At 53.6% G+C, this 27,459-nt stretch overlaps 1 protein-coding gene across 1 annotated transcript in view; it reads right to left on the bottom strand.

The window, feature by feature from the left end:
* dnah2 (dynein, axonemal, heavy chain 2) overlaps positions 1-27,459 on the bottom strand; it is a 232,295-nt gene that overhangs the window by 9,794 nt on the left and 195,042 nt on the right. Inside the window, exons 70-82 of the mRNA XM_078200892.1 lie at positions 26,831-26,979; positions 25,019-25,152; positions 23,745-23,889; positions 22,210-22,409; positions 20,541-20,667; positions 17,790-17,976; positions 13,156-13,304; positions 12,884-13,067; positions 10,371-10,561; positions 9,071-9,262; positions 7,401-7,585; positions 5,102-5,330; positions 2,869-3,020 (exon numbers count right to left, since the gene is read on the bottom strand). Of these exons, the coding sequence (XP_078057018.1) occupies positions 2,869-3,020; positions 5,102-5,330; positions 7,401-7,585; positions 9,071-9,262; positions 10,371-10,561; positions 12,884-13,067; positions 13,156-13,304; positions 17,790-17,976; positions 20,541-20,667; positions 22,210-22,409; positions 23,745-23,889; positions 25,019-25,152; positions 26,831-26,979 (2,224 nt within the window). The remainder of the gene's footprint in view (positions 1-2,868; positions 3,021-5,101; positions 5,331-7,400; positions 7,586-9,070; positions 9,263-10,370; positions 10,562-12,883; positions 13,068-13,155; positions 13,305-17,789; positions 17,977-20,540; positions 20,668-22,209; positions 22,410-23,744; positions 23,890-25,018; positions 25,153-26,830; positions 26,980-27,459) is intronic.

Raw genomic sequence — 27,459 nt, 5'->3', positions numbered from 1 at the left:
TACTCTGTATCTAACCCCGTGCTGTACCTGTCCTGCGAGTGTTTGATGGGGGACAGTGTCGAGGGAGCTTGACTCTGTATCTAACCCCGTGCTGTACCTGTCCTGGGAGTGTTTGATGGGGGACAGTGTCGAGGGAGCTTTACTCTGTATCTAACCCTGCGCTGTACCTGTCCTGGGAGTGTTTGATGGGGACAGTGTAGAGAGAGCTTTACTCTGTATCTAACCCCGTGCTGTACCTGTCCTGGGAGTGTTTGATGGGGGACAGTGTAGAGGGAGCTTTACTCTGTATCTAACCCCGTGCTGTACCTGTCCTGGGAGTGTTTGATGGGGACAGTGTAGAGGGAGCTTTACTCTGTATCTAACCCCGTGCTGTACCTGTCCTGGGAGTGTTTGATCGGGACAGTGTAGAGGGAGCTTTACTCTGTATCTAACCCCGTGCTGTACCTGTCCTGGGAGTGTTTGATGGGGACAGTGTAGAGGGAGCTTTACTCTGTATCTAACCCCGTGCTGTACCTGTCCTGGGAGTGTTTGATGGGGGACAGTGTAGAGGGAGCTTTACTCTGTATCTAACCCCGTGCTGTACCTGTCCTGCGAGTGTTTGATGGGGGACAGTGTCGAGGGAGCTTTACTCTGTATCTAACCCCGTGCTGTACCTGTCCTGCGAGTGTTTGATGGGGGACAGTGTCGAGGGAGCTTTACTCTGTATCTAACCCCGTGCTGTACCTGTCCTGGGAGTGTTTGATGGGGAACAGTGTAGAGGGAGCTTTACTCTGTATCTAACCCGTGCTGTACCTGTTCTGGGAGTGTTTGATGGGGGACAGTGTAGAGGGAGCTTTACTCTGTATCTAACCAAGTGCTGTACCTGTCCTGGGAGTGTTTGATGGGGAACAGTGTAGAGGGAGCTTTACTCTGTATCTAACCCGTGCTGTACCTGTTCTGGGAGTGTTTGATGGGGGACAGTGTAGAGGGAGCTTTACTCTGTATCTAACCCCGTGCTGTACCTGTCCTGGGAGTGTTTGATGGGGACAGTGTAGAGGGAGCTTTACTCTGTATCTAACCCCGTGCTGTACCTGTCCTGGGAGTGTTTGATGGGGGACAGTGTAGAGGGAGCTTTACTCTGTATCTAACCCCGTGCTGTACCTGTCCTGGGAGTGTTTGATGGGGACAGTGTAGAGAGAGCTTTACTCTGTATCTAACCCCGTGCTGTACCTGTCCTTGGAGTGTTTGATGGGGGACAGTGTAGAGGGAGCTTTACTCTGTATCTAACCCCGTGCTGTACCTGTCCTGGGAGTGTTTGATGGGGGACAGTGTAGAGGGAGCTTTACTCTGTATCTAACCCCGTGCTGTACCTGTCCTGCGAGTGTTTGATGGGGGACAGTGTCGAGGGAGCTTTACTCTGTATCTAACCCCGTGCTGTACCTGTCCTGGGAGTGTTTGATGGGGACAGTGTAGAGGGAGCTTTACTCTGTATCTAACCCCGTGCTGTACCTGTCCTGGGAGTGTTTGATGGGGACAGTGTAGAGGGAGCTTTACTCTGTATCTAACCCCGTGCTGTACCTGTCCTGGGAGTGTTTGATGGGGACAGTGTAGAGGGAGCTTTACTCTGTATCTAACCCCGTGCTGTACCTGTCCTGGGAGTGTTTGATGGGGACAGTGTAGAGGGAGCTTTACTCTGTATCTAACCCCGTGCTGTACCTGTCCTGGGAGTGTTTGATGGGGACAGTGTTGAGAGAGCTTTACTCTGTATCTAACCCCGTGCTGTACCTGTCCTGGGAGTGTTTGAGGGGGGACAGTGTAGAGGGAGCTTTACTCTGTATCTAACCCCGTGCTGTACCTGTCCTGGGAGTGTTTGATGGGGACAGTGTAGAGGGAGCTTTACTCTGTATCTAACCCCGTGCTGTACCTGTCCTGGGAGTGTTTGATGGGGGACAGTGTAGAGGGAGCTTTACTCTGTATCTCACCCCGTGCTGTACCTGTCCTGGGAGTGTTTGATGGGGAACAGTGTAGAGGGAGCTTTACTCTGTATCTAACCCGTGCTGTACCTGTTCTGGGAGTGTTTGATGGGGGACAGTGTAGAGGGAGCTTTACTCTGTATCTAACCCCGTGCTGTACCTGTCCTGGGAGTGTTTGATGGGGACAGTGTAGAGGGAGCTTTACTCTGTATCTAACCCCGTGCTGTACCTGTCCTGGGAGTGTTTGATGGGGGACAGTGTAGAGGGAGCTTTACTCTGTATCTAACCCCGTGCTGTACCTGTCCTGGGAGTGTTTGATGGGGACAGTGTAGAGAGAGCTTTACTCTGTATCTAACCCCGTGCTGTACCTGTCCTTGGAGTGTTTGATGGGGGACAGTGTAGAGGGAGCTTTACTCTGTATCTAACCCCGTGCTGTACCTGTCCTGGGAGTGTTTGATGGGGACAGTGTAGAGGGAGCTTTACTCTGTATCTAACCCCGTGTTGTACCTGTCCTGGGAGTGTTCGATGGGGGACAGTGTAGAGGGAGCTTTACTCTGTATCTAACCCCGTGCTGTCCCTGTCCTGGGAGTGTTTAATGGGGACAGTGTAGAGGGAGCTTTACTCTGTATCTAACCCCGTGCTGTACCTGTCCTGGGAGTGTTTGATGGGGACAGTGTAGAGGGAGCTTTACTCTGTATCTAACCCCGTGCTGTACCTGTCCTGGGAGTGTTTGATGGGGACAGTGTAGAGGGAGCTTTACTCTGTATCTAACCCCGTGCTGTACCTGTCCTGGGAGTGTTTGATGGGGACAGTGTAGAGGGAGCTTTACTCTGTATCTAACCCCGTGCTGTACCTGTCCTGGGAGTGTTTGATGGGGACAGTGTCGAGGGAATGATCAGCCAAGTGTTGCTCCTACCTGATGATTTCCAGGAGAATGTTATAACGCTGGATCTCCTGCAGCAGTACGACATTCAGGGGCGAGTTGTCGTCCAACAGCATCAGACACGTGCCTTCATAGTCCAGATCCTCGGGGGTCCTTTGTAACACATCGGCCGATAGCTCGAGCACCTTTAGTGACAAGACAGAGTGAGGACACCGTGCGCCGTTACGCAACCTGCTTCCCAGCTACTGAAGGAATCTCTAACTGAGGTGCTGTTACCGCGGTAATGCAGGAAACAAGGTAGCCAATTTGCGCACAGCAAGATCCCACAGACTGCAACGTGATGCGGGCCAGCCAATCTGTTTTAGTGATTTTGGCTGTGGGGAATAGCCCTGAACATAAGGAACAGGAACAGGAGTAGACCATTCTGCCCATCCAGCGTGCTCCATCGTGCAATACTATCATGGCTCATCTTGGTCTTCAACTCAATTCTCCCAACCGCTCCCCGTATCCCTTAATTCCCCGAAAGATCTAAAATCTGCCTGTCCCACAGCGGTAAATATAGTCAATGATGGAGTACCCGCACCCAGCTCTGATCAATCAAGAACCATAGAATCCCTACAGTGCAGAAGGAGGCCATTCAGCCCATCGGGTCTGCACCGACCACAATCCCACCCAGGCCCTATCCCTACAACCCCACACATTTATCCTGCTAGTCCCCCTGGCACTCGGGTTAATTTAGCACGGCCAATCCACCTAACCCGCACATCTTTGGACTGTGGGAGGAAACCGGAGCACCCGGAGGAAACCCACGCAGACACGGGGGAGAATGTGCAGACAGACAGTGACCCAAGCCGGGAATTGAACCCAGGTCGCTGGCGCTGTGAGGCAGCAGAGCTAACCCAGCGTGCCACCCTGCCGCTCCTGTGAAGGGTCATCCAGGCTCGAAACGTCAGCTCTATTCTCTCTCCACATATCCTGTCAGACCTGCTGGGATTTTCCAGCATTTTCTGTTTTTGTTTGAACATCCACAGCACCCCCCGGGGAGAGAATTCCAAAGATTCACAACCCTTTGGGTGAAGACATTTCTCCCAGTCTCAATCCTTCTCCTGAGACTGTGCCCCCGTGTTTCAGATTCCCCCCGGGCCAGCGGAAACAATCCCTCAGGGCCCACCCTGTCAAACCCACTCAGAATCTTTGTACGTTTCAATGGGGTCACCTCTCATTCTTCTAAACCCCCAGAGAATAAAAGTTTTATTTCCTCAGCCTCTCATCATAGGACAAACCACCCCCCATCCCACTCTGTGATCCCAGGGAGTTACTGAGTGAACCTTCGCTGTACCAGCTCCAGTGCAAGTGCATCTTTTCTGAAATGTGGAGATCAAAACTGCATTCACTATTCCTGATGTGTTCTCACCAAGACCCTGTACAAATGCAGCAAAGTTTTGTGATTCCTGCACACCGATCCCCTTGCCATAAAGGCCAACATGCCATCGGCCTTCCGAATTGCCTGCTGCACTGCTTGCTCACACCCAAGCCTCCCTGAGTCACAGGTTTAAGACCAAACTGAATAACCTCACACTTCCCCACGTTACACTCCGTCAACTTGTTTCACACTCACCTAACCCGTCTGTAGCCCTTTGCAGTCACTTTGTGTCCTCCTCACAGCTTGTATCCCCACCTAGCTTCGTATCATCGGATTCATTGAATCATAGAATCCTACAGTGCAGAAGAGGCCATTCAGCCCATCGAGTCTGCACCGACTCTCTGACAGACCATCTTACCCAGGCCCTCTCCCCTTGCCTATCCCCGTAAGCCCACATATTCACCATGGAAAATCCACCTATCCTGCACATCTTTGGACACTAAGGGGCAATTTAGCATGGCCAATCCACCCCTCGCACACCCCCCCCCCCCCCACCCCGCACCTTCAGGATGAGAAAATTACTTTTTATCTTTTCATCTAAGTCACTAATATAACTTGTAAATATTGGAGGGCCCAGCACTGATCCTCGTGGCCTCCAGTGGTCACAGCCTGCTAACTTGAAAATGCCCCAACTCTCTGCTTCCTGTTTGTTATCCAATCCCCGTTCTTCTCCCGATACGGACGTGGGATATTTCAGGTTCACACTCGGGAGCAGAGGGTTGCGGAGTGCGGGGAGAGGTTATTTTCTGACTCGCTGAGGGTGCGCACCGTGGGGGTTTGCTGGGGATGTGACATTCACAGGGAGTGAGGGAGTGTGCCCTCTTGTCGAGCGGAGGGTTTTACCTTTTCCTCCCTGGTCATTCCCTTGCCCCCAGCGGTGGTGACCTGTGGCTGCAGCGACAGCAGGGTGTCGAAGAGTCTGAGAGCCTCGATGATCTCACTGGCCACATCAGCGTTGGGGTGTTGCCCGAAGGCCTCGGGGTGTTCCATCGCAGGCAGCATGTTGATGTACTCTTGGTAAGATTCCAGGTCCCCATCTTTGGGGATGTAGTAATTATCCAATATGGAGAGTCTGAGAGGAACGCAAAGCATGCACATTAGAAATGATCTCGACAGAAAGAATACTGTTTGGGTGGGGTATGGGGAAGGAATCTTCAAGCACAGAAGATTTAATAAATCATTAAATTAGGGCTAGGTTACAAACATGAACTCCATGCACTCGAAAGCATGGTGAATATAAAATGGCATCCCATACTGGGGAATTCACAGCAGAACAGCAAATGTCTCACATCTCTGACAGGCACGACCAAGAGTCACAGGATTAGAGGCTGTCATCAGTTGGATGATGGGGAGAGTTAGGAGATCAAAATTATGGGAAAGTAAATCCTTATCCCATCACCGTGTGGGGGAGTCACAGACCCCCGTCCCATCACCGTGTGGGGGAATCACAGACCCCCGTCCCATCACCGTGTGGGGGAATCACAGACCCCCGTCCCATCACCGTGTGGGGGAATCACAGACCCCCCCGAGTCACCGTGTGGGGGAATCACAGACCCCCGTCCCATCACCGTGTGGGGAATCACAGACCCCCGTCCCATCACCGTGTGGGGGATCACAGACCCCCGTCCCGTCACCGTGTGGGGGAATCACAGACCCCCCGTCCCATCACCGTGTGGGGGAATCACAGACCCCCGTCCCGTCACCGTGTGGGGGGATCACAGACCCCCCGTCCCGTCACCGTGTGTGGGGGAATCACAGACCCCCCCGAGTCACCGTGTGGGGGAATCACAGACCCCCCCGAGTCACCGTGTGGGGGAATCACAGACCCCCGTCCCATCACCGTGTGGGGGAATCACAGACCCCCGTCCCATCACCGTGTGGGGGAATCACAGACCCCCGTCCCATCCCCGTGTGGGGGTATCACAGACCCCCCGTCCCATCACCGTGTGGGGGAATCACAGACGCCCCCGTCCCGTCACCGTGTGGGGGAATCACAGACCCGCGTCCCGTCACCGTGTGGGAGAATCACAGACCCCCGTCCCATCACCGTGTGGGGGTATCACAGACCCCCGTCCCATCACCGTGTGGGGGAATCACAGACCCCCGTCCCATCACCGTGTGGGGGAATCACAGACCCCCGTCCCATCACCGTGTGGGGGTATCACAGACCCCCGTCCCATCACCGTGTGGGGGTATCACAGACCCCCCCGTCCCATCACCGTGTGGGGGAATCACAGACCCCCCCGTCCCATCACCGTGTGGGGGAATCACAGACCCCCACGTCCCGTCACCGTGTGGGGGAATCACAGACCCCCCGTCCCATCACCGTGTGGGGGAATCACAGACCCCCGTCCCATCACCGTGTGGGGGAATCACAGACCCCCCCGTCCCATCACCGTGTGGGGGAATCACAGACCCCCGTCCCATCACCGTGTGGGGGAATTACAGACCCCCCCGTCCCATCACCGTGTGGGGGAATCACAGACCCCCGTCCCGTCACCGTGTGGGGGAATCACAGACCCACATCCTATCACCGTTTAAGTTTATTTATTAGTGTCACAAATAGGCTTACATTAACGCGGCAATGAAGTTACTGTGAAAATCCCCTCGTCGCCACACTCTGGCACCTGTTTGGGTAACACTGAGGGAGAATTCAGCACGGCCCAATGCACCCTAACCAGCACGTCTTTGGAGTGTGGGAGGAAGCCGGAGCAGCCGGAGGAAACCCACGCAGACACAGGGAGAACGTGCAGACTCCACACAGTCACCCAAGCCGGGAATCGAACCCGGGTCCCTGGCGCTGTGAGGCAGCAGTGCGAACCCACTGTGCCACCGTGAGGGAGAAAGTGCCAGAACTCCCACGTCCCCCACACCTTGGGGCACTCGTTGTTGCAGAGTTTTGAACAGCGTGTTCTGGGGAAAGGTTAGTGAGAGCAGTAGCCAGAGGGAGCGGGCTACTTCTGTCTCTGCGTCAATGATTCTTGGAAAACGAGTAGGGAGAAAGGTTTACTGTTCCTCGTTAACGCACTAACTGGAACATTGATTTCTTGCTACACCGTGCCACTGAAAGGCATTTATCTGGCTGAATGTCACTGGGTCTTTGGCAGTGGTGGCACTTCACAGAGTGAAAAATGAAACTTACTTGAAGTAAGGACTGGCGACAGCCTGGTCACAGAAATAGTCGTTGATGTATGTGGTCAGCAGTCGGCGATCCCAGTCATCAGTAACATGGCCTCCGTAATTCACCCCCGCAATCAGGTACTTGAGAGCGTCCCAAGGTGTCGCCTCGTATTCATCCAGGTAAATGCTGAGCAGGTTTTCAGACACCTGCAGCACAGACAGTGTGTTTGAGTTCCACTGCTCCACTCAACAGACCTGGATAGACTTGGTACTCTTCAGTGGTGTTTGATGGGGACAGTGTAGAGGGAGCTTTACTCTGTATCTAACCCCGTGTTGTACCTGTCCTGGGAGTGTTTGATGGGGGACAGTGTAGAGGGAGCTTTACTCTGTATCTAACCCTGTGCTGTACCTGTCCTGGGAGTGTTTGATGGGGACAGTGTAGAGGGAGCTTTACTCTGTATCTAACCCCATGCTGTACCTGTCCTGGGAGTGTTTGATGGGGACAGTGTAGAGGGAGCTTTACTCTGTATCTAACCCCATGCTGTACCTGTCCTGGGAGTGTTTGATGGGGGACAGTGTAGCGGGAGCTTTACTCTGTATCTAACCCCGTGCTGTACCTGTCCTGGGAGTGTTTGATGGGGACAGTGTAGAGGGAGCTTTACTCTGTATCTAACCCCATGCTGTACCTGTCCTGGGAGTGTTTGATGGGGACGGTGTAGAGGGAGCTTTACTCTGTATCTAACCCCGTGCTGTACCTGTCCTGGGAGTGTTTGATGGGGACAGTGTCGAGGGAGCTTTACTCTGTATCTAACCCCGTGCTGTACCTGTCCTGGGAGTGTTTGATGGGGACAGTGTCGAGGGAGCTTTACTCTGTATCTAACCCCGTACTGTACCTGTCCTGGGAGTGTTTGATGGGGGACAGTGTAGAGGGAGCTTTACTCTGTATCTAACCCTGTGCTGTACCTGTCCTGGGAGTGTTTGATGGGGACAGTGTAGAGGGAGCTTTACTCTGTATCCAACCCCGTGCTGTACCTGTCCTGGGAGTGTTTGATGGGAACAGTGTAGAGGGAGCTTTACTCTGTATCCAACCCCGTGCTGTACCTGTCCTGGGAGTGTTTGATGGGGGACAGTGTAGAGGAGCTTTACTCTGTATCCAACCCCGTGCTGTACCTGTCCTGGGAGTGTTTGATGGGGGACAGTGTAGAGGGAGCTTTACTCTGTATCTAACCCCGTGCTGTACCTGTCCTGGGAGTGTTTGATGGGGAAAGTGTAGAGGGAGCTTTACTCTGTATCTAACCCCGTGCTGTACCTGTCCTGGGAGTGTTTGATGTGGGACAGTGCAGAGGGAGCTTTACTCTGTATCTAACCCCGTGCTGTACCTGGCCTGGGAGTGTTTGATGGGGGACAGTGTAGAGGGAGCTTTACTCTGTATCTAACCCCGTGCTGCACCTGTCCTGGGAGTGTTTGATGGGGGACAGTGCAGAGGGAGCTTTACTCTGTATCGAACCCCGTGCTGTACCTGTCCTGGGAGTGTTTGATGGGACAGGGGGCACACTCTGCAGGCCACGTTCGGTGAGCAGAAAGACATTTTGTTGAAATTGGAATGTATGGTGTGGACATTAATGAGTGGAGTGGGGAAGAGGGCAGGTTCCCGTAAATCTGTTCCCAGTCACTCTGATTACACACGCCTACCTCAAAGTCGGAGTCGTTGAAGCCGTAGATGATATTCCAGCCGAGTTGCTGGAATTTCTTGCGTTCCAGCAGGATGCTGTGGAAGAAGCACAGGGCAAAGAGCAGCTTTTTGTATTTCCTGGGCTTGGAGCAGCGTTTGAATTGCTGATGCGACACCAGGTTGTACAAACGCTTCATGTTTGCTTTGATGCCCTGAGGTGGGGGCGCGTGGCCCGGGGTGGGGGAGAGAGAGAGAGAGAGAAAGAGAGACAAGCGTTAGCAAAAGGGGCCAGTGAGCCCGGCTTCGAGCCTTCTGGAGAACCGTCACGGTTTGCACGTCCAGTCACTGGAGCATCCCACTAAATGGTGCCGGGCTCCGGCTGAGTGCCGCCTCCCAAAGGGAGCGGGAGAGGCGGGGGTGGAAGAGGCTGGCACAGTCTGTCAGTCGGGAAGAGCGGGACCGGCACTGGGCATGTTCCTTTGTGGCAATAGCAGTCCCCTCTCCCAGGGACGGAGGAGATCAAGCTCGGACCTCTGAGCTGTCTGTACCACCAGGGGAGGCGATGGCCTCGTGGTAATCTCACTGAACTATCACATCCAGAAACTCAGCTCATGGATCGAAGCAAATTACTGCGGAGGCTGGAATCTGGAATGAAAAAACGCTGGAAAATCTCAGCGGGTCTGGCAATGAGGAGAGAAGAGGAGCTGACAGCTTTGACAAAGGCTCATCTGGACTCGAAACGCCAGCTCTTTGCTCTCCTTACAGAGGCTGCCAGACCTGCTGAGACTTTCCAGCATTTTCTCTTTTGAACTCAGCTAATGTTCTGGGGACCCTGGGTTCGAATCCCGCCACGGCAGACGGTGGAATTTGAATTCAATAAAAAATATCTGGAATTAAGAATCTACTGATGACCCATTGTCGATTGTGGGAAAAACCCATCTGGTTCCTTTCGGGAAGGAAATCTGCCGTCCTTACCCCGGTCTGGCCTGCATGTGACTCCAGAGCCACAGCCAATGGGGGTGACTCTCAACTGCCCTCCAAGGGCAACTAGGGATGGGCAATAAATGCTGGGCCCAGCCAGCGACGCACATGTCCCACGAATCCATAATCAAATAGGGTGTGTGTCATGGCCCAGAAGCTCACCGTGAGCATCAAGCTGAACCCAGAGACCAACTCCTCACCATTCCCCAGCCCAGCTGCCTCTAGTCTGGCGCCCTCTCCTCACTGGGTATTTGCTACCTCCGGGCACGCTGGGGGGGACATTGAACCAGCGAGAGGGGCGTGTGACGGCTGGACGGAGACACCCGCTCCTGGGATTACCTTTGGTGGCTCTGTTGTCATCTTGATGCTGGTCTGTAGGATGGAGACTGGAAAGTCAGGATGCGGGCTGGAACTTATCCAGAGACGGAAGTCCGGGTGCGGATCCTGGATCTGCAGCTGTTCTATCAGCTTATCCAACTGTGGCATCCAGGAGAGCGAGAGGTGGCAGTTTGCGAGGAACACCCAGTTTCCTGTCGGTTACACAGAGAGGAAGCAGATCAGCTGGTGTTCCCTCAGCGTGGTCACTCTCTTACCCCTGGACACGGGAGGCCCGTGACCATCACAGACAACAGAAACTCCCACTTCACCAATCCGCAGAGTGAACACCCGCACAGGTGCACGTTCCAGAGAAGCTGTCTGCCGGGACGGGGGGAAAGAGAGGAGCCCGAGGTTTGTCTGGATGATCGACTGAGAGGGGTTTAACCAAGGTGAGAGCCATTTAACAAGCAGCTTTGACAGGGCTCGACACAATCTGTCAAGCTGCAGGAACCAGAATAGAGCTTGGCTTCAACAAGATGTTTCAATTTCAAATAGGACCAGAACCAGGGGAGAATGTGGGACTCGCTCCCACGGGGAGTGGGGAGAATGTGGGACTCGCTCCCACGGGGAGTGGGGAGGATGTGGGAGTCGCTCCCACGGGGAGTGGGGAGAATGTGGGACTCACTCCCACAGGGAATGGGGAGAATGTGGGACTCGCTCCCACGGGGAGTGGGGAGAATGTGGGGCTCGCTCCCACGGGGAGTGGGGAGAATGTGGGACTCGCTCCCACAGGGAATGGGGAGAATGTGGGACTCGCTCCCACGGGGAGTGGGGAGAATGTGGGGCTCGCTCCCACGGGGAGTGGGGAGAATGTGGGACCCGCTCCCACGGGGAGTGGGGAGAATGTGGGACCCGCTCCCACAGGGAGTGGGGAGAATGTGGGACTCGCTCCCATGGGGGAGTGGGGAGAATGTGGGACTCGCTCCCACGGGGGAGTGGGAAGAATGTGGGACTCGCTCCCACGGGGAGTGGGGAGAATGTGGGACTCGCTCCCACGGGGAGTGGGGAGAATGTGGGACTCGCTCCCATGGGGAGTGGGGGAGAATGTGGGACTCGCTCCCACGGGGGAGTGGGAAGAATGTGGGACTCACTCCCACGGGGAGTGGGGAGAATGTGGGACTCGCTCCCATGGGGAGTGGGGAGAATGTGGGACCCGCTCCCACGGGGAGTGGGGAGAATGTGGGACTCGCTCCCATGGGGAGTGGGGAGAATGTGGGACCCGCTCCCACGGTGAGTGGGGAGAATGTGGGACACGCTCCCACGAGGAGTGGGGAGAATGTGGGACTCGCTCCCATGGGGGGAGTGGGGAGAATGTGGGACTCGCTCCCAGAGGGAGAATGCGGGACTCGCTTCCACGGGGGAGTGAGGGGAGAATGTGGGACTCGCTCCCACAGGGAGTGGGGAGAATGTGGGACACGCTCCCACGGCGAGTGGGGAGAATGTGGGACACGCTCCCACGAGGAGTGGGGAGAATGTGGGACTCGCTCCCATGGGGGGAGTGGGGAGAATGTGGGACTCGCTCCCACGAGGAGTGGGGAGAATGTGGGACTCGCTCCCATGGGGGGAGTGGGGAGAATGTGGGACTCGCTCCCACAGGGAGTGGGGAGAATGTGGGACTCGCTCCCACGGGGGAGTGGGGAGAATGTGGGACTCGCTTCCACGGGGGAGTGAGGGGAGAATGTGGGACTCGCTCCCACAGGGAGTGGGGAGAATGTGGGACACGCTCCCACGGCGAGTGGGGAGAATGTGGGACACGCTCCCACGAGGAGTGGGGAGAATGTGGGACTCGCTCCCATGGGGGGAGTGGGGAGAATGTGGGACTCGCTCCCACAGGGAGTGGGGAGAATGTGGGACTCGCTCCCACGGGGGAGTGGGGAGAATGTGGGACTCGCTTCCACGGGGGAGTGAGGGGAGAATGTGGGACTCGCTCCCACAGGGAGTGGGGAGAATGTGGGACACGCTCCCACGGCGAGTGGGGAGAATGTGGGACACGCTCCCACGAGGAGTGGGGAGAATGTGGGACTCGCTCCCATGGGGGGAGTGGGGAGAATGTGGGACTCGCTCCCACAGGGAGTGGGGAGAATGTGGGACTCGCCCCACGGGGAGTGGGTAGAATGTGGGACTCGCTCTCGCAGGGAGTGGGGAGAATGTGGGACTCGCTCTCGCAGGGAGTGGGGAGAATGTGGGACTCGCTCTCGCAGGGAGTGGGGAGAATGTGGGACTCGCTCCCACGGGGTGTGGGGAGAATGTGGGACTCGGCTCCCACGGGGAGTGGACAGAACATGGGACTTGCCCCACGGGGAGTGATTGAGGTGAGCAGAGCAGAGACATTGAAGGGGAAGCTGGGTAAGCTTGGTGCAATCGGGCTGAATGGCTTGTTTCAATACTGTGAATGCTTTGCGACAGGCCCTTCGGCCTCCCTCCTCCCGTGCTATCCCGGGACAGGACTGAGATTGCCGCGCGGCTTGCCGTACCTTCGGACACACCCTCTGTGATCATTCGCGTGGCGATGGGCGCTTGTCCCTGGCCCAGAGAGAGTGCGAGGAAGCGGCTAGCCATGCCCGAGTAGTCTGCCAGCTGCAGCAGGGAGTTGGTGGGATCCACCCCCGGGGAGAGCACGAAGATGAGTGGGGTGCGAGAGTTGGAATCATCAATGACCTGTTGAGGAAGGGGGAGGTGGCGTTAGTGCTTCCGGGGAGACGGCCTGCACTGATCTGAGTGTTTGGCACCCCCGTCACTCACTGACCGATTTCATATCCAGCACTGGCGGCTCCACAAACCTGGAGCCCAGGTTGTTGACGATGAACGAGGTGACGCAGAACGCGATGCGGTCCTGTCGCAGGGAGCGTACGATCAGCATGCGCTGCAGCTCGTTGCAGGTGTTATCCCATTCCACTGAAGAAGACAAACGCAGAGAAAGGGGGATTAGAACCAGCAGCAGAAGCTGCCCCCGCCGGGCAGAACCAACCACCCTCACCCCCTGCTTTTACATAAGAACATAAGAACCAGGAGCAGGAGGAGGCCATTCGGCCCCTCGAGCCTGCTCCGCCATTCAATAAGATCATGGCTGATCTTTCCGTGGACTCAGCTCCACTTACCCGCCCGCTCACCATAACCCTTAATTCCTTTACTGTTCAAAAATCTATCTATCCTTGTCTTAAAAACATTCAATGAGGTCGCCTCAACTGGGCAGGGAATTCCACAGATTCACAACCCTTTGTGTGAAGAAGTTCCTCCTCAACTCAGTCCTAAATCTGCTCCCCCTTATTTTGAGGCCATGCCCCCTAGTTCTAGTTTCACCCGCCAGTGGAAACAACTTCCCTGCTTCTATCTTATCTATTCCCTTCATAATCTTATATGTTTCTATAAGATCTCTCCTCATTCTTCTGAATTCCAATGAGTATAGCCCCAGTCTACTCAGTCTCTCCTCATAAGCCAACCCTCTCAACTCCGGAATCAACCGAGTGAATCTCCTCTGCACCCCCTCCAGTGCCAGTATATCCTTTCTCAAGTAAGGAGACCAAAACTGTACACAGTACTCCAGGTGTGGCCTCACCAGCACCTTATACAGCTGCAACATAACCTCGCTGTTTTTAAACTCCATCCCTCTCGCAATGAAGGACAAAATTCCATTTGCCTTCTTAATTACCTGCTGCACCTGCAAACCAACTCCTTGAGATTCCTGCACAAGGACACCCAGGTCCCTCTGCACAGCAGCATGCTGCAATTTTTTACCATTTAAATAATAGTCCATTTTGCTGTTATTCCTACCAAAATGGATGACCTCACATTTGCCAACATTGTGCTCCATCTGCCAGACCCTCGCCCACTCATTTAGACTCTCTGCTGGGCAGAACCAGCCACCGTCACCCCCCTGCTTTTATAACACGATGAGAGGTGTAGAGAGGGTCTCTTTCCCCCAGATTTGAAATGTCTAATACTGGGGGGCGTGCACTCAAGGTGAGAGAGGGAAAGTTCAGCGGAGATGTGAGGGTAAGTTCTTTACACAGACAGTGGTGGGTATCTGGAACGCGCTGCCAGGGGTGGTGGTGCAGGGACTTTTAGATGAGCACATGAATATGCAAGGAACAGAGGGATATGGAGCAACGGCAGGTAGAAGGGATGAGTTTAATTTAGCATCATGTTCAGCATAATATCGTGGGCCGAAGGGCCTGTGTCTGTGCTGTAATGGGCCAAAGGGCCTGTTCCTGTGCTGTAATGGGCCGAAGGGCCTGTTCCTGTGCTGTAATGGGCAGAAGGGCCTGTTGCTGTCCTGTAATGGTCTGAGGGGCCTGTTCCTGTGCTGTAATGGGCCGAAGGGCCTGTGTCTGTGCTGTAATGGGCCAAAGTGCCTGTTCCTGTGCTGTAATGGGCAGAAGGGCCTGTTGCTGTCCTGTAATGGTCTGAGGGGCCTGTTCCTGTGCTGTAATGGGCCAAAGGGGCTGTTCCTGTGCTGTAATGGGCCGAGGGGCCTGTTCCTGTGCTGTAATGGGCCGAGGGGCCTGTTCCTGTGCTGTAATGGGCCGAGGGGCCTGTTCCTGTGCTGTAATGGGCTGAAGGGCCTGTTCCTGTGCTGTAATGGGCCAAAGGGGCTGTTCCTGTGCTGTAATGGGCTGAGGGGCCTGTTCCTGTGCTGTAATGGGCCGAGGGGCCTGTTCCTGTGCTGTAATGGGCTGAAGGGCCTGTTCCTGTGCTGTAATGGGCCAAAGGGCCTGTTCCTGTGCTGTAATGGGCTGAGGGGCCTGTTCCTGTGCTGTAATGGGCTGAGGGGCCTGTTCCTGTGCTGTAATGGGCTGAAGGGCCCGTTCCTGTGCTGTAATGGGCTGAGGGGCCTGTTCCTGTGCTGTAATGGGCTGAGGGGCCTGTTCCTGTGCTGTAATGGGCCAAAGGGCCTGTTCCTGTGCTGTAATGGGCTGAGGGGCCTGTTCCTGTGCTGTAATGGGCTGAGGGGCCTGTTCCTGTGCTGTAATGGGCCAAAGGGCCTGTTCCTGTGCTGTAATGGGCTGAAGGGCCTGTCCCTGTGCTGTAATGGGCTGAGGGGCCTGTTCCTGTGCTGTAATGGGCCGAGGGGCCTGATCCTGTGCTGTAATGGGCTGAAGGGCCTGTCCCTGTGCTGTAATGGGCTGAGGGGCCTGTTTCTGTGCGGTAATGGGCTGAGGGGCCTGTTCCTGTGCTGTAATGGGCTGAGGGGCCTGATCCTGTGCTGTAATGGGCTGAGGGGCCTGTCCCTGTGCTGTAATGGGCTGAGGGGCCTGTTTCTGTGCTGCGCTGTTCTGTGTTTTCCGACTCTGCAAAGGCCGTTGGGGCTGGGGGAGGTTACTGAGACAAGGCGGGTTGGGGGAAGAAGGTGATCAGTGTCTGGGGACTGTCACTGGAGGGATGGGGTGGGGGTTATCAATGGAGGAACTGTTCTGAGCAGGATCTGTGGGACAGAACCATCTAACGAGAAAGGTCAGACTGAAGGAAGGATAAAGTTGGTTGATTCACGAACTGGCCTCCATACAGCTGGGAAAAAACATCCCAGAAATACAAGGCAGGGGCTGACTTGGATATAAACAATTGGAGTTAGTCGCTGGGAATGTTGAGAGAGACTGGGAGTGTAGATCAGTTTAAAGTATATTTATCAGTGTCACAAGTCGGCTGACATTAACACTGCAATGAAGTTACTGTGAAAGTCCGCCAGTCGCCACACTCCGGCTCCTGTTCAGGTTACACTGAGGGAGAATTTAGCACCTAACCAGCACGTCTTTCAGACTGTGTGAGGAAACCAGAGCACCCGGAGGAAACCCACGCAGACACGGGGAGAACATGCAAAACTCCGCACAGACAGTGACCCGAGCCAGGAATCGAACCCGGGTCTCTGGCGCTGTGAGGGAGCAGTGTTAACCACTGTGTCACTGTGCTGCCCCGGGTCCCTGGCGCTGTGAGGCAGCAGTGTTAACCACTGTGTCACCGTGCTGCCCTGGGTCCCTGGCGCTGTGAGGCAGCAGTGCTAACCACTGTGTCACCGTGCTGCCCTGGGTCCCTGGCGCTGTGAGGCAGCAGTGTTAACCACTGTGTCACCGTGCTGCCCTGGGTCCCTGGCGCTGTGAGGCAGCAGTGTTAACCACTGTGTCACCGTGCTGCCCTGGGTCCCTGGCGCTGTGAGGCAGCAGTGTTAACCACTGTGTCACCGTGCTGCCCTGGGTCCCTGGCGCTGTGAGGCAGCAGTGTTAACCACTGTGTCACCGTGCTGCCCTGGGTCCCTGGCGCTGTGAGGCAGCAGTGTTAACCACTGTGTCACCGTGCTGCCCCGGGTCTCTGGTGCTGTGAGGGAGCAGTTTAACCACTGTGCTACCCAGCCGGGAATCGAACCCGGGTCCCTGGCGCTGTGAGGGAGCAGTGCTAACCCACTGTGCTCCTGTGCTGTTTTTGATTTCAGCATTGGTGTGAGCATAAGGTGTTTCACTCCAGGTATGATTCGACTGCCCCACTAGGGAGCTTTTAATAAAACAAACTTTATTTAAGAACACAGTTAGAATATAACAAGAAGAATTAGCAAAACTTTACCAATTGAAATACTTAACTGCTAGTTATCTCTATAGTTCCAATGTAAGCAATATCCCCACAGACATAAATCCTTCTTCAGAATCAGTTAGCACACAACATATACGCTCACGTGGGTGCTACTTTCCAGCCTTTTAACCCCTCCGGACAGACACCTGTCGTCTGACTCCCACACAGCAGCCTCCAGAGAAAGAATTATCTTCAAGCAGCAGAACGTCAGAGAGACTTTATTTTCTGGCAGATCCCAGTGTCCAAATCCAGAGAGAGAAAGTGAGGCACCTTCTCTCTAACAATTCCAAGCAGCAAGTGACTTGGTTTCTCTGTGTAAGCCTCGTCCTGATGTGGAGATGCCGGCGTTGGACTGGGGTAAACACAGTAAGGAGTCTGACAACACCAGGTTAAAGTCCAACAGGTTTAGCAGCGCTCCGAAAGCTAGTGGCGTTTGCCACGTCCCGCCCAGGGGAAAATACCAAAATAACAGAACTGCATTCGTCCTGATTAACACAAACAATGCAGCAATTCAGATCAATTATGCTGCTGCAGTAACAATAGGGCTGCCTGTTACAGACAAAGCGGCACCGGCTAATAGAACTGTCTGCTAAAACACATCCTGTACAAGAAACGTGACACAAATGCATTTCCTAAAGGCACAGCACAGAAACATAGAAAAACTACCGCACAAAACAGGCCCTTCGGCCCCACAAGTTGTGCCGAACACATCCCTACCTTTTAGGCCTACCTATCGTCACAATTGTTGCAGCGTCCTAGTCCTCAAGGCCAACGAGGAGGGCGCTCTGTAGGAGCCTGTGCTCGGGCAGCTCTGAGGACACTCACCTGGTAGCACTGCCGTTTCTGGCTCAGCGTTGGTGTACCAGGCATGCCAATCCTTGGGATACTGTTCAAAGGAATTCATAATTCCGTGGAAGTTTGTCAATTTATCGAGCTCCGTGATGTTGTCCCAGTTGATGTCCGCAAGCCAACCAGGACAGGGGTTGTCCATCTGCTCTTCTCTATCTAACACCTGTCCGAGGCAGGGAAACAAGCGACAGATCAGCTTTAGAACCTTTCAATAAGCAGCATCCCACTCTCTGTAAGGCCCAAAGCTGCCTCCAGAGCGGGACATGTTCCTCGAAGCACCACATCCACAGTGTTAGACTCAACACAAATCAAACTGCTCATCTCCCACCTCTCTCCCTGTAACCCCCGCTCTGACCTCGCCTCCCATCTTACTGCTTTCAAATCCCTCCGGGGCCTGCCCCCCTCCTGACCCCCCCATCTCTTCCCCTGGCCCCTCAACCCAGCAAGTTCCCTGACCTCTTTCAAATCCCCGTTTTTAATCATTCCAGGGCTCTGGGATTCTCTTAATCAAAGAATAATAGTGCAAAAGAGGCCCTTCGACCCATCGAGTCTGCACCGACATGTGAGGAACGCCAGAACTCCCGACATGTGAGGAACGCCAGAACTCCCGACATGTGAGGAACACCAGAACTCCCGACATGTGAGGAACACCAGAACTCCCGACATGTGAGGAACACCAGAACTCCCGACATGTGAGGAACACCAGAACTCCCGACATGTGAGGAACACCAGAACTCCCGACATGTGAGGAACACCAGAACTCCCGACATGTCAGGAACACCAGAACTCCCGACATGTGAGGAACACCAGAACTCCCGACATGTCAGGAACACCAGAACTCCCGACATGTGAGGAACACCAGAACTCCCGACATGTGAGAAACATCTGAACTCCCACCCAATCCCATTTACCCGCACTTGGCCCGTAGCCCTGAATGTTGTGACGCGCCAAGTACTCATCCAGGTACTTGTTAAAGGATGTGAGGCATCCCGCCTCCACCACCCTCCCGGGCAGCGCATTCCAGACCCTCACCACCCTCTGGGTAAAAAGATTTTCCTCAAATCCCCCCAAACCTCCTACCCGTCACACTGAACCTACGTCCCCTCCTAACTGACCCTTCAACTAAGGCCATAAGACCATAAGATATCAGAGCAGAATTAGGCCATTCGGCCCATCGAGTCTGCCCCGCCATTCGATTATGGCGGATATGTTTCTCAACCCCATTCTCCTGCCTTTTCCCCATAACGTTTGATCCCCTTACCAATCAAGAACATATCTTGTTCCCTATCCACCCTGTCCATGCCCCTCATAATCTTGACCTCAATCAGGTCGCCCTCAGTCTTCTCTGCTCCAGAGAAAACAACCCAAGCCTATCCAACCTCTCTTCATAACTTAAATGTCTCTCTCTCGCCTCATTTTAAATACTCCTGAAAGTCTGATGTTTTGACCAATCCAGTGTCACCTGTCCCAATATCTCCTTTGGGCTTGTTATGAGGTTTTGTTTGATAATCACTTTGGGATGTCTTAATGCATTAGAGGTGCTATATAAATGCAGGACGGTGATGTTTATCAACGCGATGGGAAGTCAATATTCAATCTAAACTTTCCACTTCTATCCCTCCCTCATAAGCTCAAATCCTCCATCGATAGACCACTCCTCCCCACACCCTCACTGCATTAAAATCTAGAGGTACCACACAGACACTGGTACACTCACTGTATCCTCACTGGTACACACCACACAGACACTGGTACACTCACTGTATCCTCACTGGTACACACCACACAGACACTGGTACACTCACTGTATCCTCACTGGTACACACCACACAGACACTGGTACACTCGCTGTATCCTCACTGGTACACACCACACAGACACTGGTACACTCACTGTATCCTCACTGGTACACACCACACAAAAACTGGTACACTCACTGTATCCTCACTGGTACACACCACACAGACACTGGTACACTCACTGTATCCTCACTGGTACACACCACACAGACACTGGTACACTCACTGTATCCTCACTGGTACACACCACACAGACACTGGGACACTCACTGTATCCTCACTGGTACACACCACACAAAAACTGGTACACTCACTGCATCCTCACTGGTACACACCACACAGACACTGGGACACTCACTGTATCCTCACTGGTACACACCACACAGACACTGGTACACTCACTGTATCCTCACTGGTACACACCACACAGACACTGGTACACTCGCTGTATCCTCACTGGTACACACCACACAAAAACTGGTACACTCACTGTATCCTCACTGGTACACACCACACAGACACTGGTACACTCACTGTATCCTCACTGGTACACACCACACAGACACTGGTACACTCACTGTATCCTCACTGGTACACACCACACAGACACTGGGACACTCACTGTATCCTCACTGGTACACACCACACAAAAACTGGTACACTCACTGCATCCTCACTGGTACACACCACACAGACACTGGGACACTCACTGTATCCTCACTGGTACACACCACACAGACACTGGTACACTCACTGTACCCTCACTGGTACACACCACACAGACACTGGGACACTCACTGTATCCTCACTGGTACACACAACCATTGGTACACTCACCACCTTCTTGCTAGTACACACCACACCATGTCTGGTACACTCAAACCCTGGTACACATTCACTGCCCCGCCGGCCCCTCCCTCAGACTCACCACACCCCCACGCAGGAAGAAGTTGTACTCGTCCATGTTGAGCTTGCCGGCGACCTCCAGGATCTTGATGCACACCTGGAAGCTGAAAAGCAGCTTGTGTCGCTCAAAGAGCCCTCGGCACGTGTATCTAGGGAGTGAGAGGTGGATCAGACTTCACTACACTGAGGTAATTTAAACACTCCCACTGCTAAACTGACCATCAATCACAGATCAAAGAGCCCTCGGCACGTGTATCTCGGAGCGACAGGTGGATCAGGCTTCACTCCACTGGGGCAATTTAAACACTCCCACTGAGAAGGAGGAACACTAAGTTGTATTGGTCACCAATAACAGATCTCAGAGGAAGAAACAGATTGATTACAGTGGGGTTACAGTCTAATGGGTTATTTAGGCATTAGGATACAGAATAACCTTGGTCTCATTTATATCAGCAATGAGCCGGTTACAGGAGACTGGACTGGAACCCCTCAATCACCCTAACGATCACCTTCCAGCATGGCCTAACTTAGAAACTAGCAGCAGGAGGAGGCCATTCGGCCCTTCGAGCCTGCTCCGCCATTCATTATGATCATGACTGATCATCAAATTCAATATCCTGAACCCGCCTTCCCCCCCAGCCCCTGCTCTGTTCCTTCTTCCCTCTGCACTTAACTCCAGCCAGTGCAGCCATGCTTTCAGCCCCATGCCTCTGCCCCCTCCGTCTTGCCCCCTCCCTGGTCTCTGGAGTCTTGATGAAGATTTTTATATATCTTTCAGACCTGCTCTCGACTCCAGCTCCATCTTCCCCTTCGCCTCCAGCTCACAGTCCATAGAAACTAGAAGCAGGAGTAGGCCTTCGAGCCTTTGAGGGGGCGGCACGCTGGCACAGTGGGTTAGCCCTGCTGCCTCACAGCGCCAGGGACCCGGGTTCCATTCCCGGCTTGGGTCACTGTCTGTGCGGAGTCTGCACGTTCTCCCCGTGTCTGCGTGGGTTTCCTCCGGGTGCTCCAGTTTTCTCCCACAGTCTGAAAGACGTGCGGGTTAGGGTGCATTGACCCAAACAGACGCCAGAGTGTGGCGACTAGGAGAATTTCACAGTAACTTCACTGCAGTGTTAATGTAAGCCTTACTTGTGACTAATAAATAAACTTTACTCCTCCAGCTCACAGTCCACAGAAACAAAGAAACTCGAAGCAGGAACAGGCCTTATCCTATTTTGATCATGGCTGATCATCGACTTCAATATCCTGATCACCCCCTTCCCCCCCATATCCCTCGATCCCTTTAGCCCCAAGAGCGATATCTAATTTCTTCCTGAAATCACACAACGTTTTGGCCTCAACTGCTTTCTGTGGGAGTGAATTTCACACATTCACCACCCTCTGGGTGAAGAAATTTCTCCTCACCTCAGTCCTAAAAGGTTTACCCCCTTATCCTCAAACTATGACCCCTAGTTCTGGACTCCCCCCACCATCGGGAACATTCCTCCTCAGTGCGGGTGAACGCCACATGCCATGTTGGGCTGATCAGTGCCCACTTTTCAAACAGGCAATATGTTTTGTCCAGTGAAGCTGATGGTGTGTGTTCCAGTAGGAGTGGCAGTGGATGGGCAGAGCACATTCTACTCTCATGGTGCTCGCGCTGCTTGCCCCTGAACCCGCACTGGACGGAGTGTGCGCTGGCCGGGTACCTGTACACAGCGTAGGTGTGGTACTCGTTGAGGTTGACGATCCGCTCCTGAAGCTTGGGGCTGCGTTTGCTCTTCTCGATGCTCAGGTTGAAGAGGTCAATGTAGGCGTCCAAGGCAAACTGGTACATGGGGTCGATCTTGCCCATGTCGTTCAGGACGAAGAAGAGGATGGAAGCTCGCTCAGCGCACGAACGGTACCCCTGAGGTTAAACAAAGATATGGGGTGACATTTAACAGTGGTTCGCGGTGACCCACAACCCTCTGTTATTGGTGATCTGCCCCATTCACTCTCAGTCTCAGGCTGCTGGTAAACAGTATGAGATGGCTGGTGGCCAGCACAGACATGATGGGCTGAAGGGCCTCTTTCTGTGCTGTAAAACTCTATGACTATGACCCTATTGCCTCGTGGTTTAATTAATGGAAGGGATGTGGGTATTGCTGGCTAGGCCCAGCATTCATTACCCATCCATAATTAGAGTCATCGAGGTTTACAGCATGGAAACAGGCCCTTCGGCCCAACTTGTCCATGCTGCCCAGTTTTAACCCATAAGCTAATCCCAATTGCCCGCGTTTGGCCCATATCCCTCTTTCCCCATCTTACCCATGTAACTGTCTAAACGCTTTTTAAAAGACAAAATTGTACCCGCCTCTACTACTGCCTCTGGCAGCTTGTTCCAGACACTCACCACCCTCTGTGTGAAAAAATTGCCCCTCTGGACACTTTTGTATCTCTCCCCTCCCACCTTAAACCTATGCCCTCTAGTTTTAGACTCCCCTACCTTTGGGAAAAGATATTGACTATCTAGCTGATCTGTGCCCCTCATTATTTTATAGACCTCTATAAGATCACCCCTCAGCCTCCTACGCTCCAGAGAAAAAAGTCCCAGTCTATCCAGCCTCTCCTTATAACTCAATCCATCAAGTCCCGGTAGCATCCTAGTAAATATTTCCTGCATTCTTTCTCGTTTAATAATATCCTTGAGATATTGCCCCTTGAGAAGGTGCTGGTGAGTTGCCTTCTTGAATCACTGCAGTCCACATGGTGTAGGCCACCACTCTATTCTCGGGAAGAGAGGGATACCGACCGAGTAAGGGCAGGAGGTTTCTTTGTTAGCTTAGTTAGGGCATCATGATCGGCACGGGCTTGGAGGGCCGAAGGGCCTGTTCCTGTGCTGTACTTTTCTTTGTAACCCCTACAGGGCAGAAGGAGGCCATTCTGCCCATTGAGTCTGCGCCAGCTCTCCGACAGTGCTGCTAGGCAGGGTTTTGACCCGAGCGGCAGTGAAGGAATGGCCGCGTCAGGATGGTGAGTGACTCGGAGGGGAAGGTGCAAGTGGTGGTGTTCCCGGGTATCTGCTGCCCCTTGACCTTCTAGATGGCAGTGCTGGTGAGTTTGAAAGGTGCTGCCATGAGGAGGCTTGGTGAGTTGGTGCAATTCACCCACTTCCCTCTCTCCAATGATGCCTGTAGCTGTTGTGTGCACACACGCGGGGTTGGGTTGAGTTCAGTTGATGTGCGTGTGTGTGTGTACTAACCTCTCGAGCGGAGTCGATTTTCACCTCCGTGGTCTCGCTGCTCTCGATCTGTTCTGCTACCTCGGTGGCAGTTACCTTCGAAGTCTGCAAGGTGTTGACGAGTTGTACATCGTCGAGTAGTGAGCCTGTTGCCTCGTTCAGCAACCTGGAGAGGAGGGGATTGGAGTGAGTGAGCAGACAATCCGGCATTGCGGCAGGGCATCAGCCAAAGTCCACTTCCCAACTGGAGCGCGCTCCCACCGCCAACTCCAGAGTGGTTACAGGTGGGAGCATTTGCCTTCGCAGGCTGAATTTACACCAGTTTACGGCTGATGTGATATTTAACTGGATGGGGACATTCGCTCATTCCTAGGACCACACATGCAGGCTGCGACTGGGCTGACAGGAGAACTAGCCTCTCGCTGGTGAGCTCCTGACTCACGGTGGCACAGTGGGTTAGCTCTGCTGCCTCACAGCGCCAGGGACCCGGGTTCGATTCCCGGCTTGGGGTCACTGTCTGTGCGGAGTCTCCACGTTCTCCCCGTGTCTGCGTGAGTTTCCCCCGGGTGCTCCGGTTTCCTCCCACAGTCTGGTTAGGTGCATCGACCTGAACAGGCGCCGGAGTGTGGCGACTAGGGATTTTCACAGTAACTTCATTGCAATGTTAATGTAAGCCTACATGTGGCTAATAAATAAACTTTACTTTTACTTTAGAATCATACAGTGCAGAAGAGGCCATTCAGCCCATCAAGTCTGCATCAATTCTCTCACAGAGTGTCTTACAAAGACCCTATCCCCACTCTTTCCCTGTAACCCCGTACATTTACCATGGCCAATTCACCTAACCCGCACATCTTTGGACTGATGTGGAGATGCCGCTGTTGGACTGGGGCACAGTAAGAAGTCTCACAACACCAGGTTAAAATCCAACAGGTTTATTTGGAATCATGAGCTTTTGGAGCGCTGCTCCTTCATCATCTTGAACTTTAACCTGTTGGACTTCAACCTGGTGTTGTGAGACTTCTTATTGTGCCCATTTTTGGAGTGTGGGAGGAAACCGGAGCACCCAGAGGAAACCCACGCAGACACAGGGAGAAGGTGCAGACAGTGACCCAAGCCGGGAATTGAACCCGGGTACCTGGCGCTGTGAGGCAGCAGTGCTAACCCACTGTGTCACCCAGCAAACTGATCCCACATCCCTGTTCGGTGAGCAGCAACCGCTGGGGCTACCCGGTGTGTGTCGGCCAGACTCCTTGACCTTTGGGCCTTGCTGGGGGTCGAACTCATCCTCTTACCGTAGAATTTCATCCTCAAGCTCTTTAAGTTTCTTCTTGCCGGCTGCGATGTTCATCACCAGTGAGTCTTTCTGCTCCTCCAGTTCAGGCCGCTCCTTCCTCACCACGTTGCCCAGTAACTGCGCCTCGAGGCCCTACAGAGAGTGAGGAAAAGCAGACCGAGACAAACCCGCTGGCTCTGTACCACAACACGACGGACGCTGGCCCCACCATTCACTTCATTCCCAGAGCACATTCTCCAAGTGAATGTTCCTGCTCTCCGGCGCACGTCAATCCGGACCATGAGGCTCAGGCCAGATTCCTGATTGGCTGGTTTGTGTCACTGGAGCCTGGTGGTTTGGGCACAGCTGGCATTATACACTGCTGCTGGTGAGGTGGGAAAATGGGCAGCCAGAACACTGGGATCCGAGGGTCGGTGCATAGGATCATAGAATTGAACCCAGGTCCCTGGCGCTGTGAGGCAGTAGTGGCCAAGGTGATTAAGAAGGCGTGTGGCAAGCTTGCCTACATCAGCCGGGGCATTGAGTACAGGAGTTGGCAAATCATGTTGCAGCTATATAAAACCTTGGTTAGGCTGTATTTGGAGTATTGCGTCCAGTTCTGGTCAACACACTACCAGAAGGACGTGGAAGCTTTGGAGAGGGTGCAGAGAAGGTTCACCAGGATGTTGCCTGGTCTCGAGGGTGTTGGCTACGAGGAGAGGTTGAATAAACTAGGATTGTTTTCACTGGAAAGACGGAGGCTGAGGGGAGACCTGATAGAGGTCCACAAAATGATGAGAGGCACAGACAGGGTGGATAGTCAGAGGCTTTTTCCCCAGGGTGGAAGTGTGAAGGGGGCACAGGTTCAAGGTGAGAGGGGGGAAAGTTTAAGGGAGATGTGCAGGGGAAGGTTTTCACGCAGAGAGTGGTGGGTGCCTGGAACGCGCTGCCAGAGGAGGTGGTGGAAGCGGACACATTAGCAACATTTAAGAGGCATTTAGATGGGTCCATGAATAGGGAGGGAATAGAGGGAAACAGACCGAGTAAGGACAGAAGGTTTTTTTTTTAGTTTCGTTAGGGCAGCATGATCGGTGCAGGCTTGGAGGGCCAAAGGACCTGTTCCTGTGCTGTAATTTTCTTTGTTCTTTGTAACCCCCACAGGGCAGGAGGTGGCCATTCTGCCCATTGAGTCTGCACCAGATCTCTGACAGGGCATCTTACCCAGGCCCTCTCCCTGTAAACCCACATATTTACCCTGCTGATCCCCCTAACCCACACCTCTTTGGACACAAAGGGGCAATTTAGCATGGCCAATCCCCCTAACCTGCACATCTTTGGACACTAAGGGGCAATTTAGCATGGCCAATCCCCCTAACCTGCACATCTTTGGACACTCAGGGGCAATTTAGCATGGCCAATCCCCCTAACCTGCACATCTTTGGACACTAAGGGGCAATTTAGCATGGCCAATCCACCTAACCTACACATCTTTGGACACTCAGGGGCAATTTAGCATGGCCAATCCCCCTAACCTGCACATCTTTGGACACTAAGGGGCAATTTAGCATGGCCAATTCATCTAACCTGCACATCTTTGGACACTAAGGGACAATTTAGCATGGCCAATCCATCTAACCCGCACATCTTTGGATTCTGCCCTCAGTTTTAGTAACTGGAGAATGATGCAAATGAATGGGAATCTGAAGTTAAGCTTTTCCCATGTCCCTGAGCCTCGCAGGTACCCCGCACACGGTCTGTGGAGGCTTGGATATTTCTATCAATCCTACCCCGGGATACCCGCCCCAGTCTGTGCGGTGGGGCTGCCACCAACCTGCACTTTGACAGCAAAATTGACGATGGTGGTCTTGGTGGAGATTTCCGGGGCGTAGTGTGGATTCGACAACTTGGTCGTGATGTAGAATCGGAATTCCTTGTTGTACTCAATCTCCTTGTCTCCCAGCTTCATCACCAGGCGCCCAGCTGCGGGAGGGAAGGAACAGCGTCAAACGCAAGCTGCATGGGTGCCCTGTGGAGGAGTGAGACTGATTTTTAATTGGGAATGGGGGTTGAAGGGTTACGGGGAGAAGGCAGGAAAATGGGGATGAGAAACATATCAGCCATGATCGAGTGGGGGAGTGGACTCGATGGGCTGAATGGCCTCATTCTGCTCCTGTGAACTTATGAGCTGTGTTGCAGGCAGAGAACCTTTTAATGTTTTATTTTAAGAAAGAATTACATTCTTGCCATTTCTTTCTCAGTGGTATCATTCCTCTCAGCCTGCCAACCTTGCCCAAGTTGCTGTTCCACACGCTTGTCCCTGCCGTGTTCCAGTGGACTATTGGCCCCGGCTCTCGGCTAATCTCAATCCGAGACTCTTTTTTAAAAATTCATTCATGGGACACGGGCGTCGCTGGGCTGGGTCAGCATTTATTGCCCATCCTTAGTTACCCTTGGAGGGTA

The sequence above is a fragment of the Mustelus asterias genome, chromosome 31 (assembly GCF_964213995.1).
Source record: "Mustelus asterias chromosome 31, sMusAst1.hap1.1, whole genome shotgun sequence".
Lineage (NCBI taxonomy): Eukaryota > Metazoa > Chordata > Chondrichthyes > Carcharhiniformes > Triakidae > Mustelus > Mustelus asterias.
Note: the sequence above shows the minus strand (reverse complement) of the source record. Positions and strands in the feature narration are given on the sequence as shown.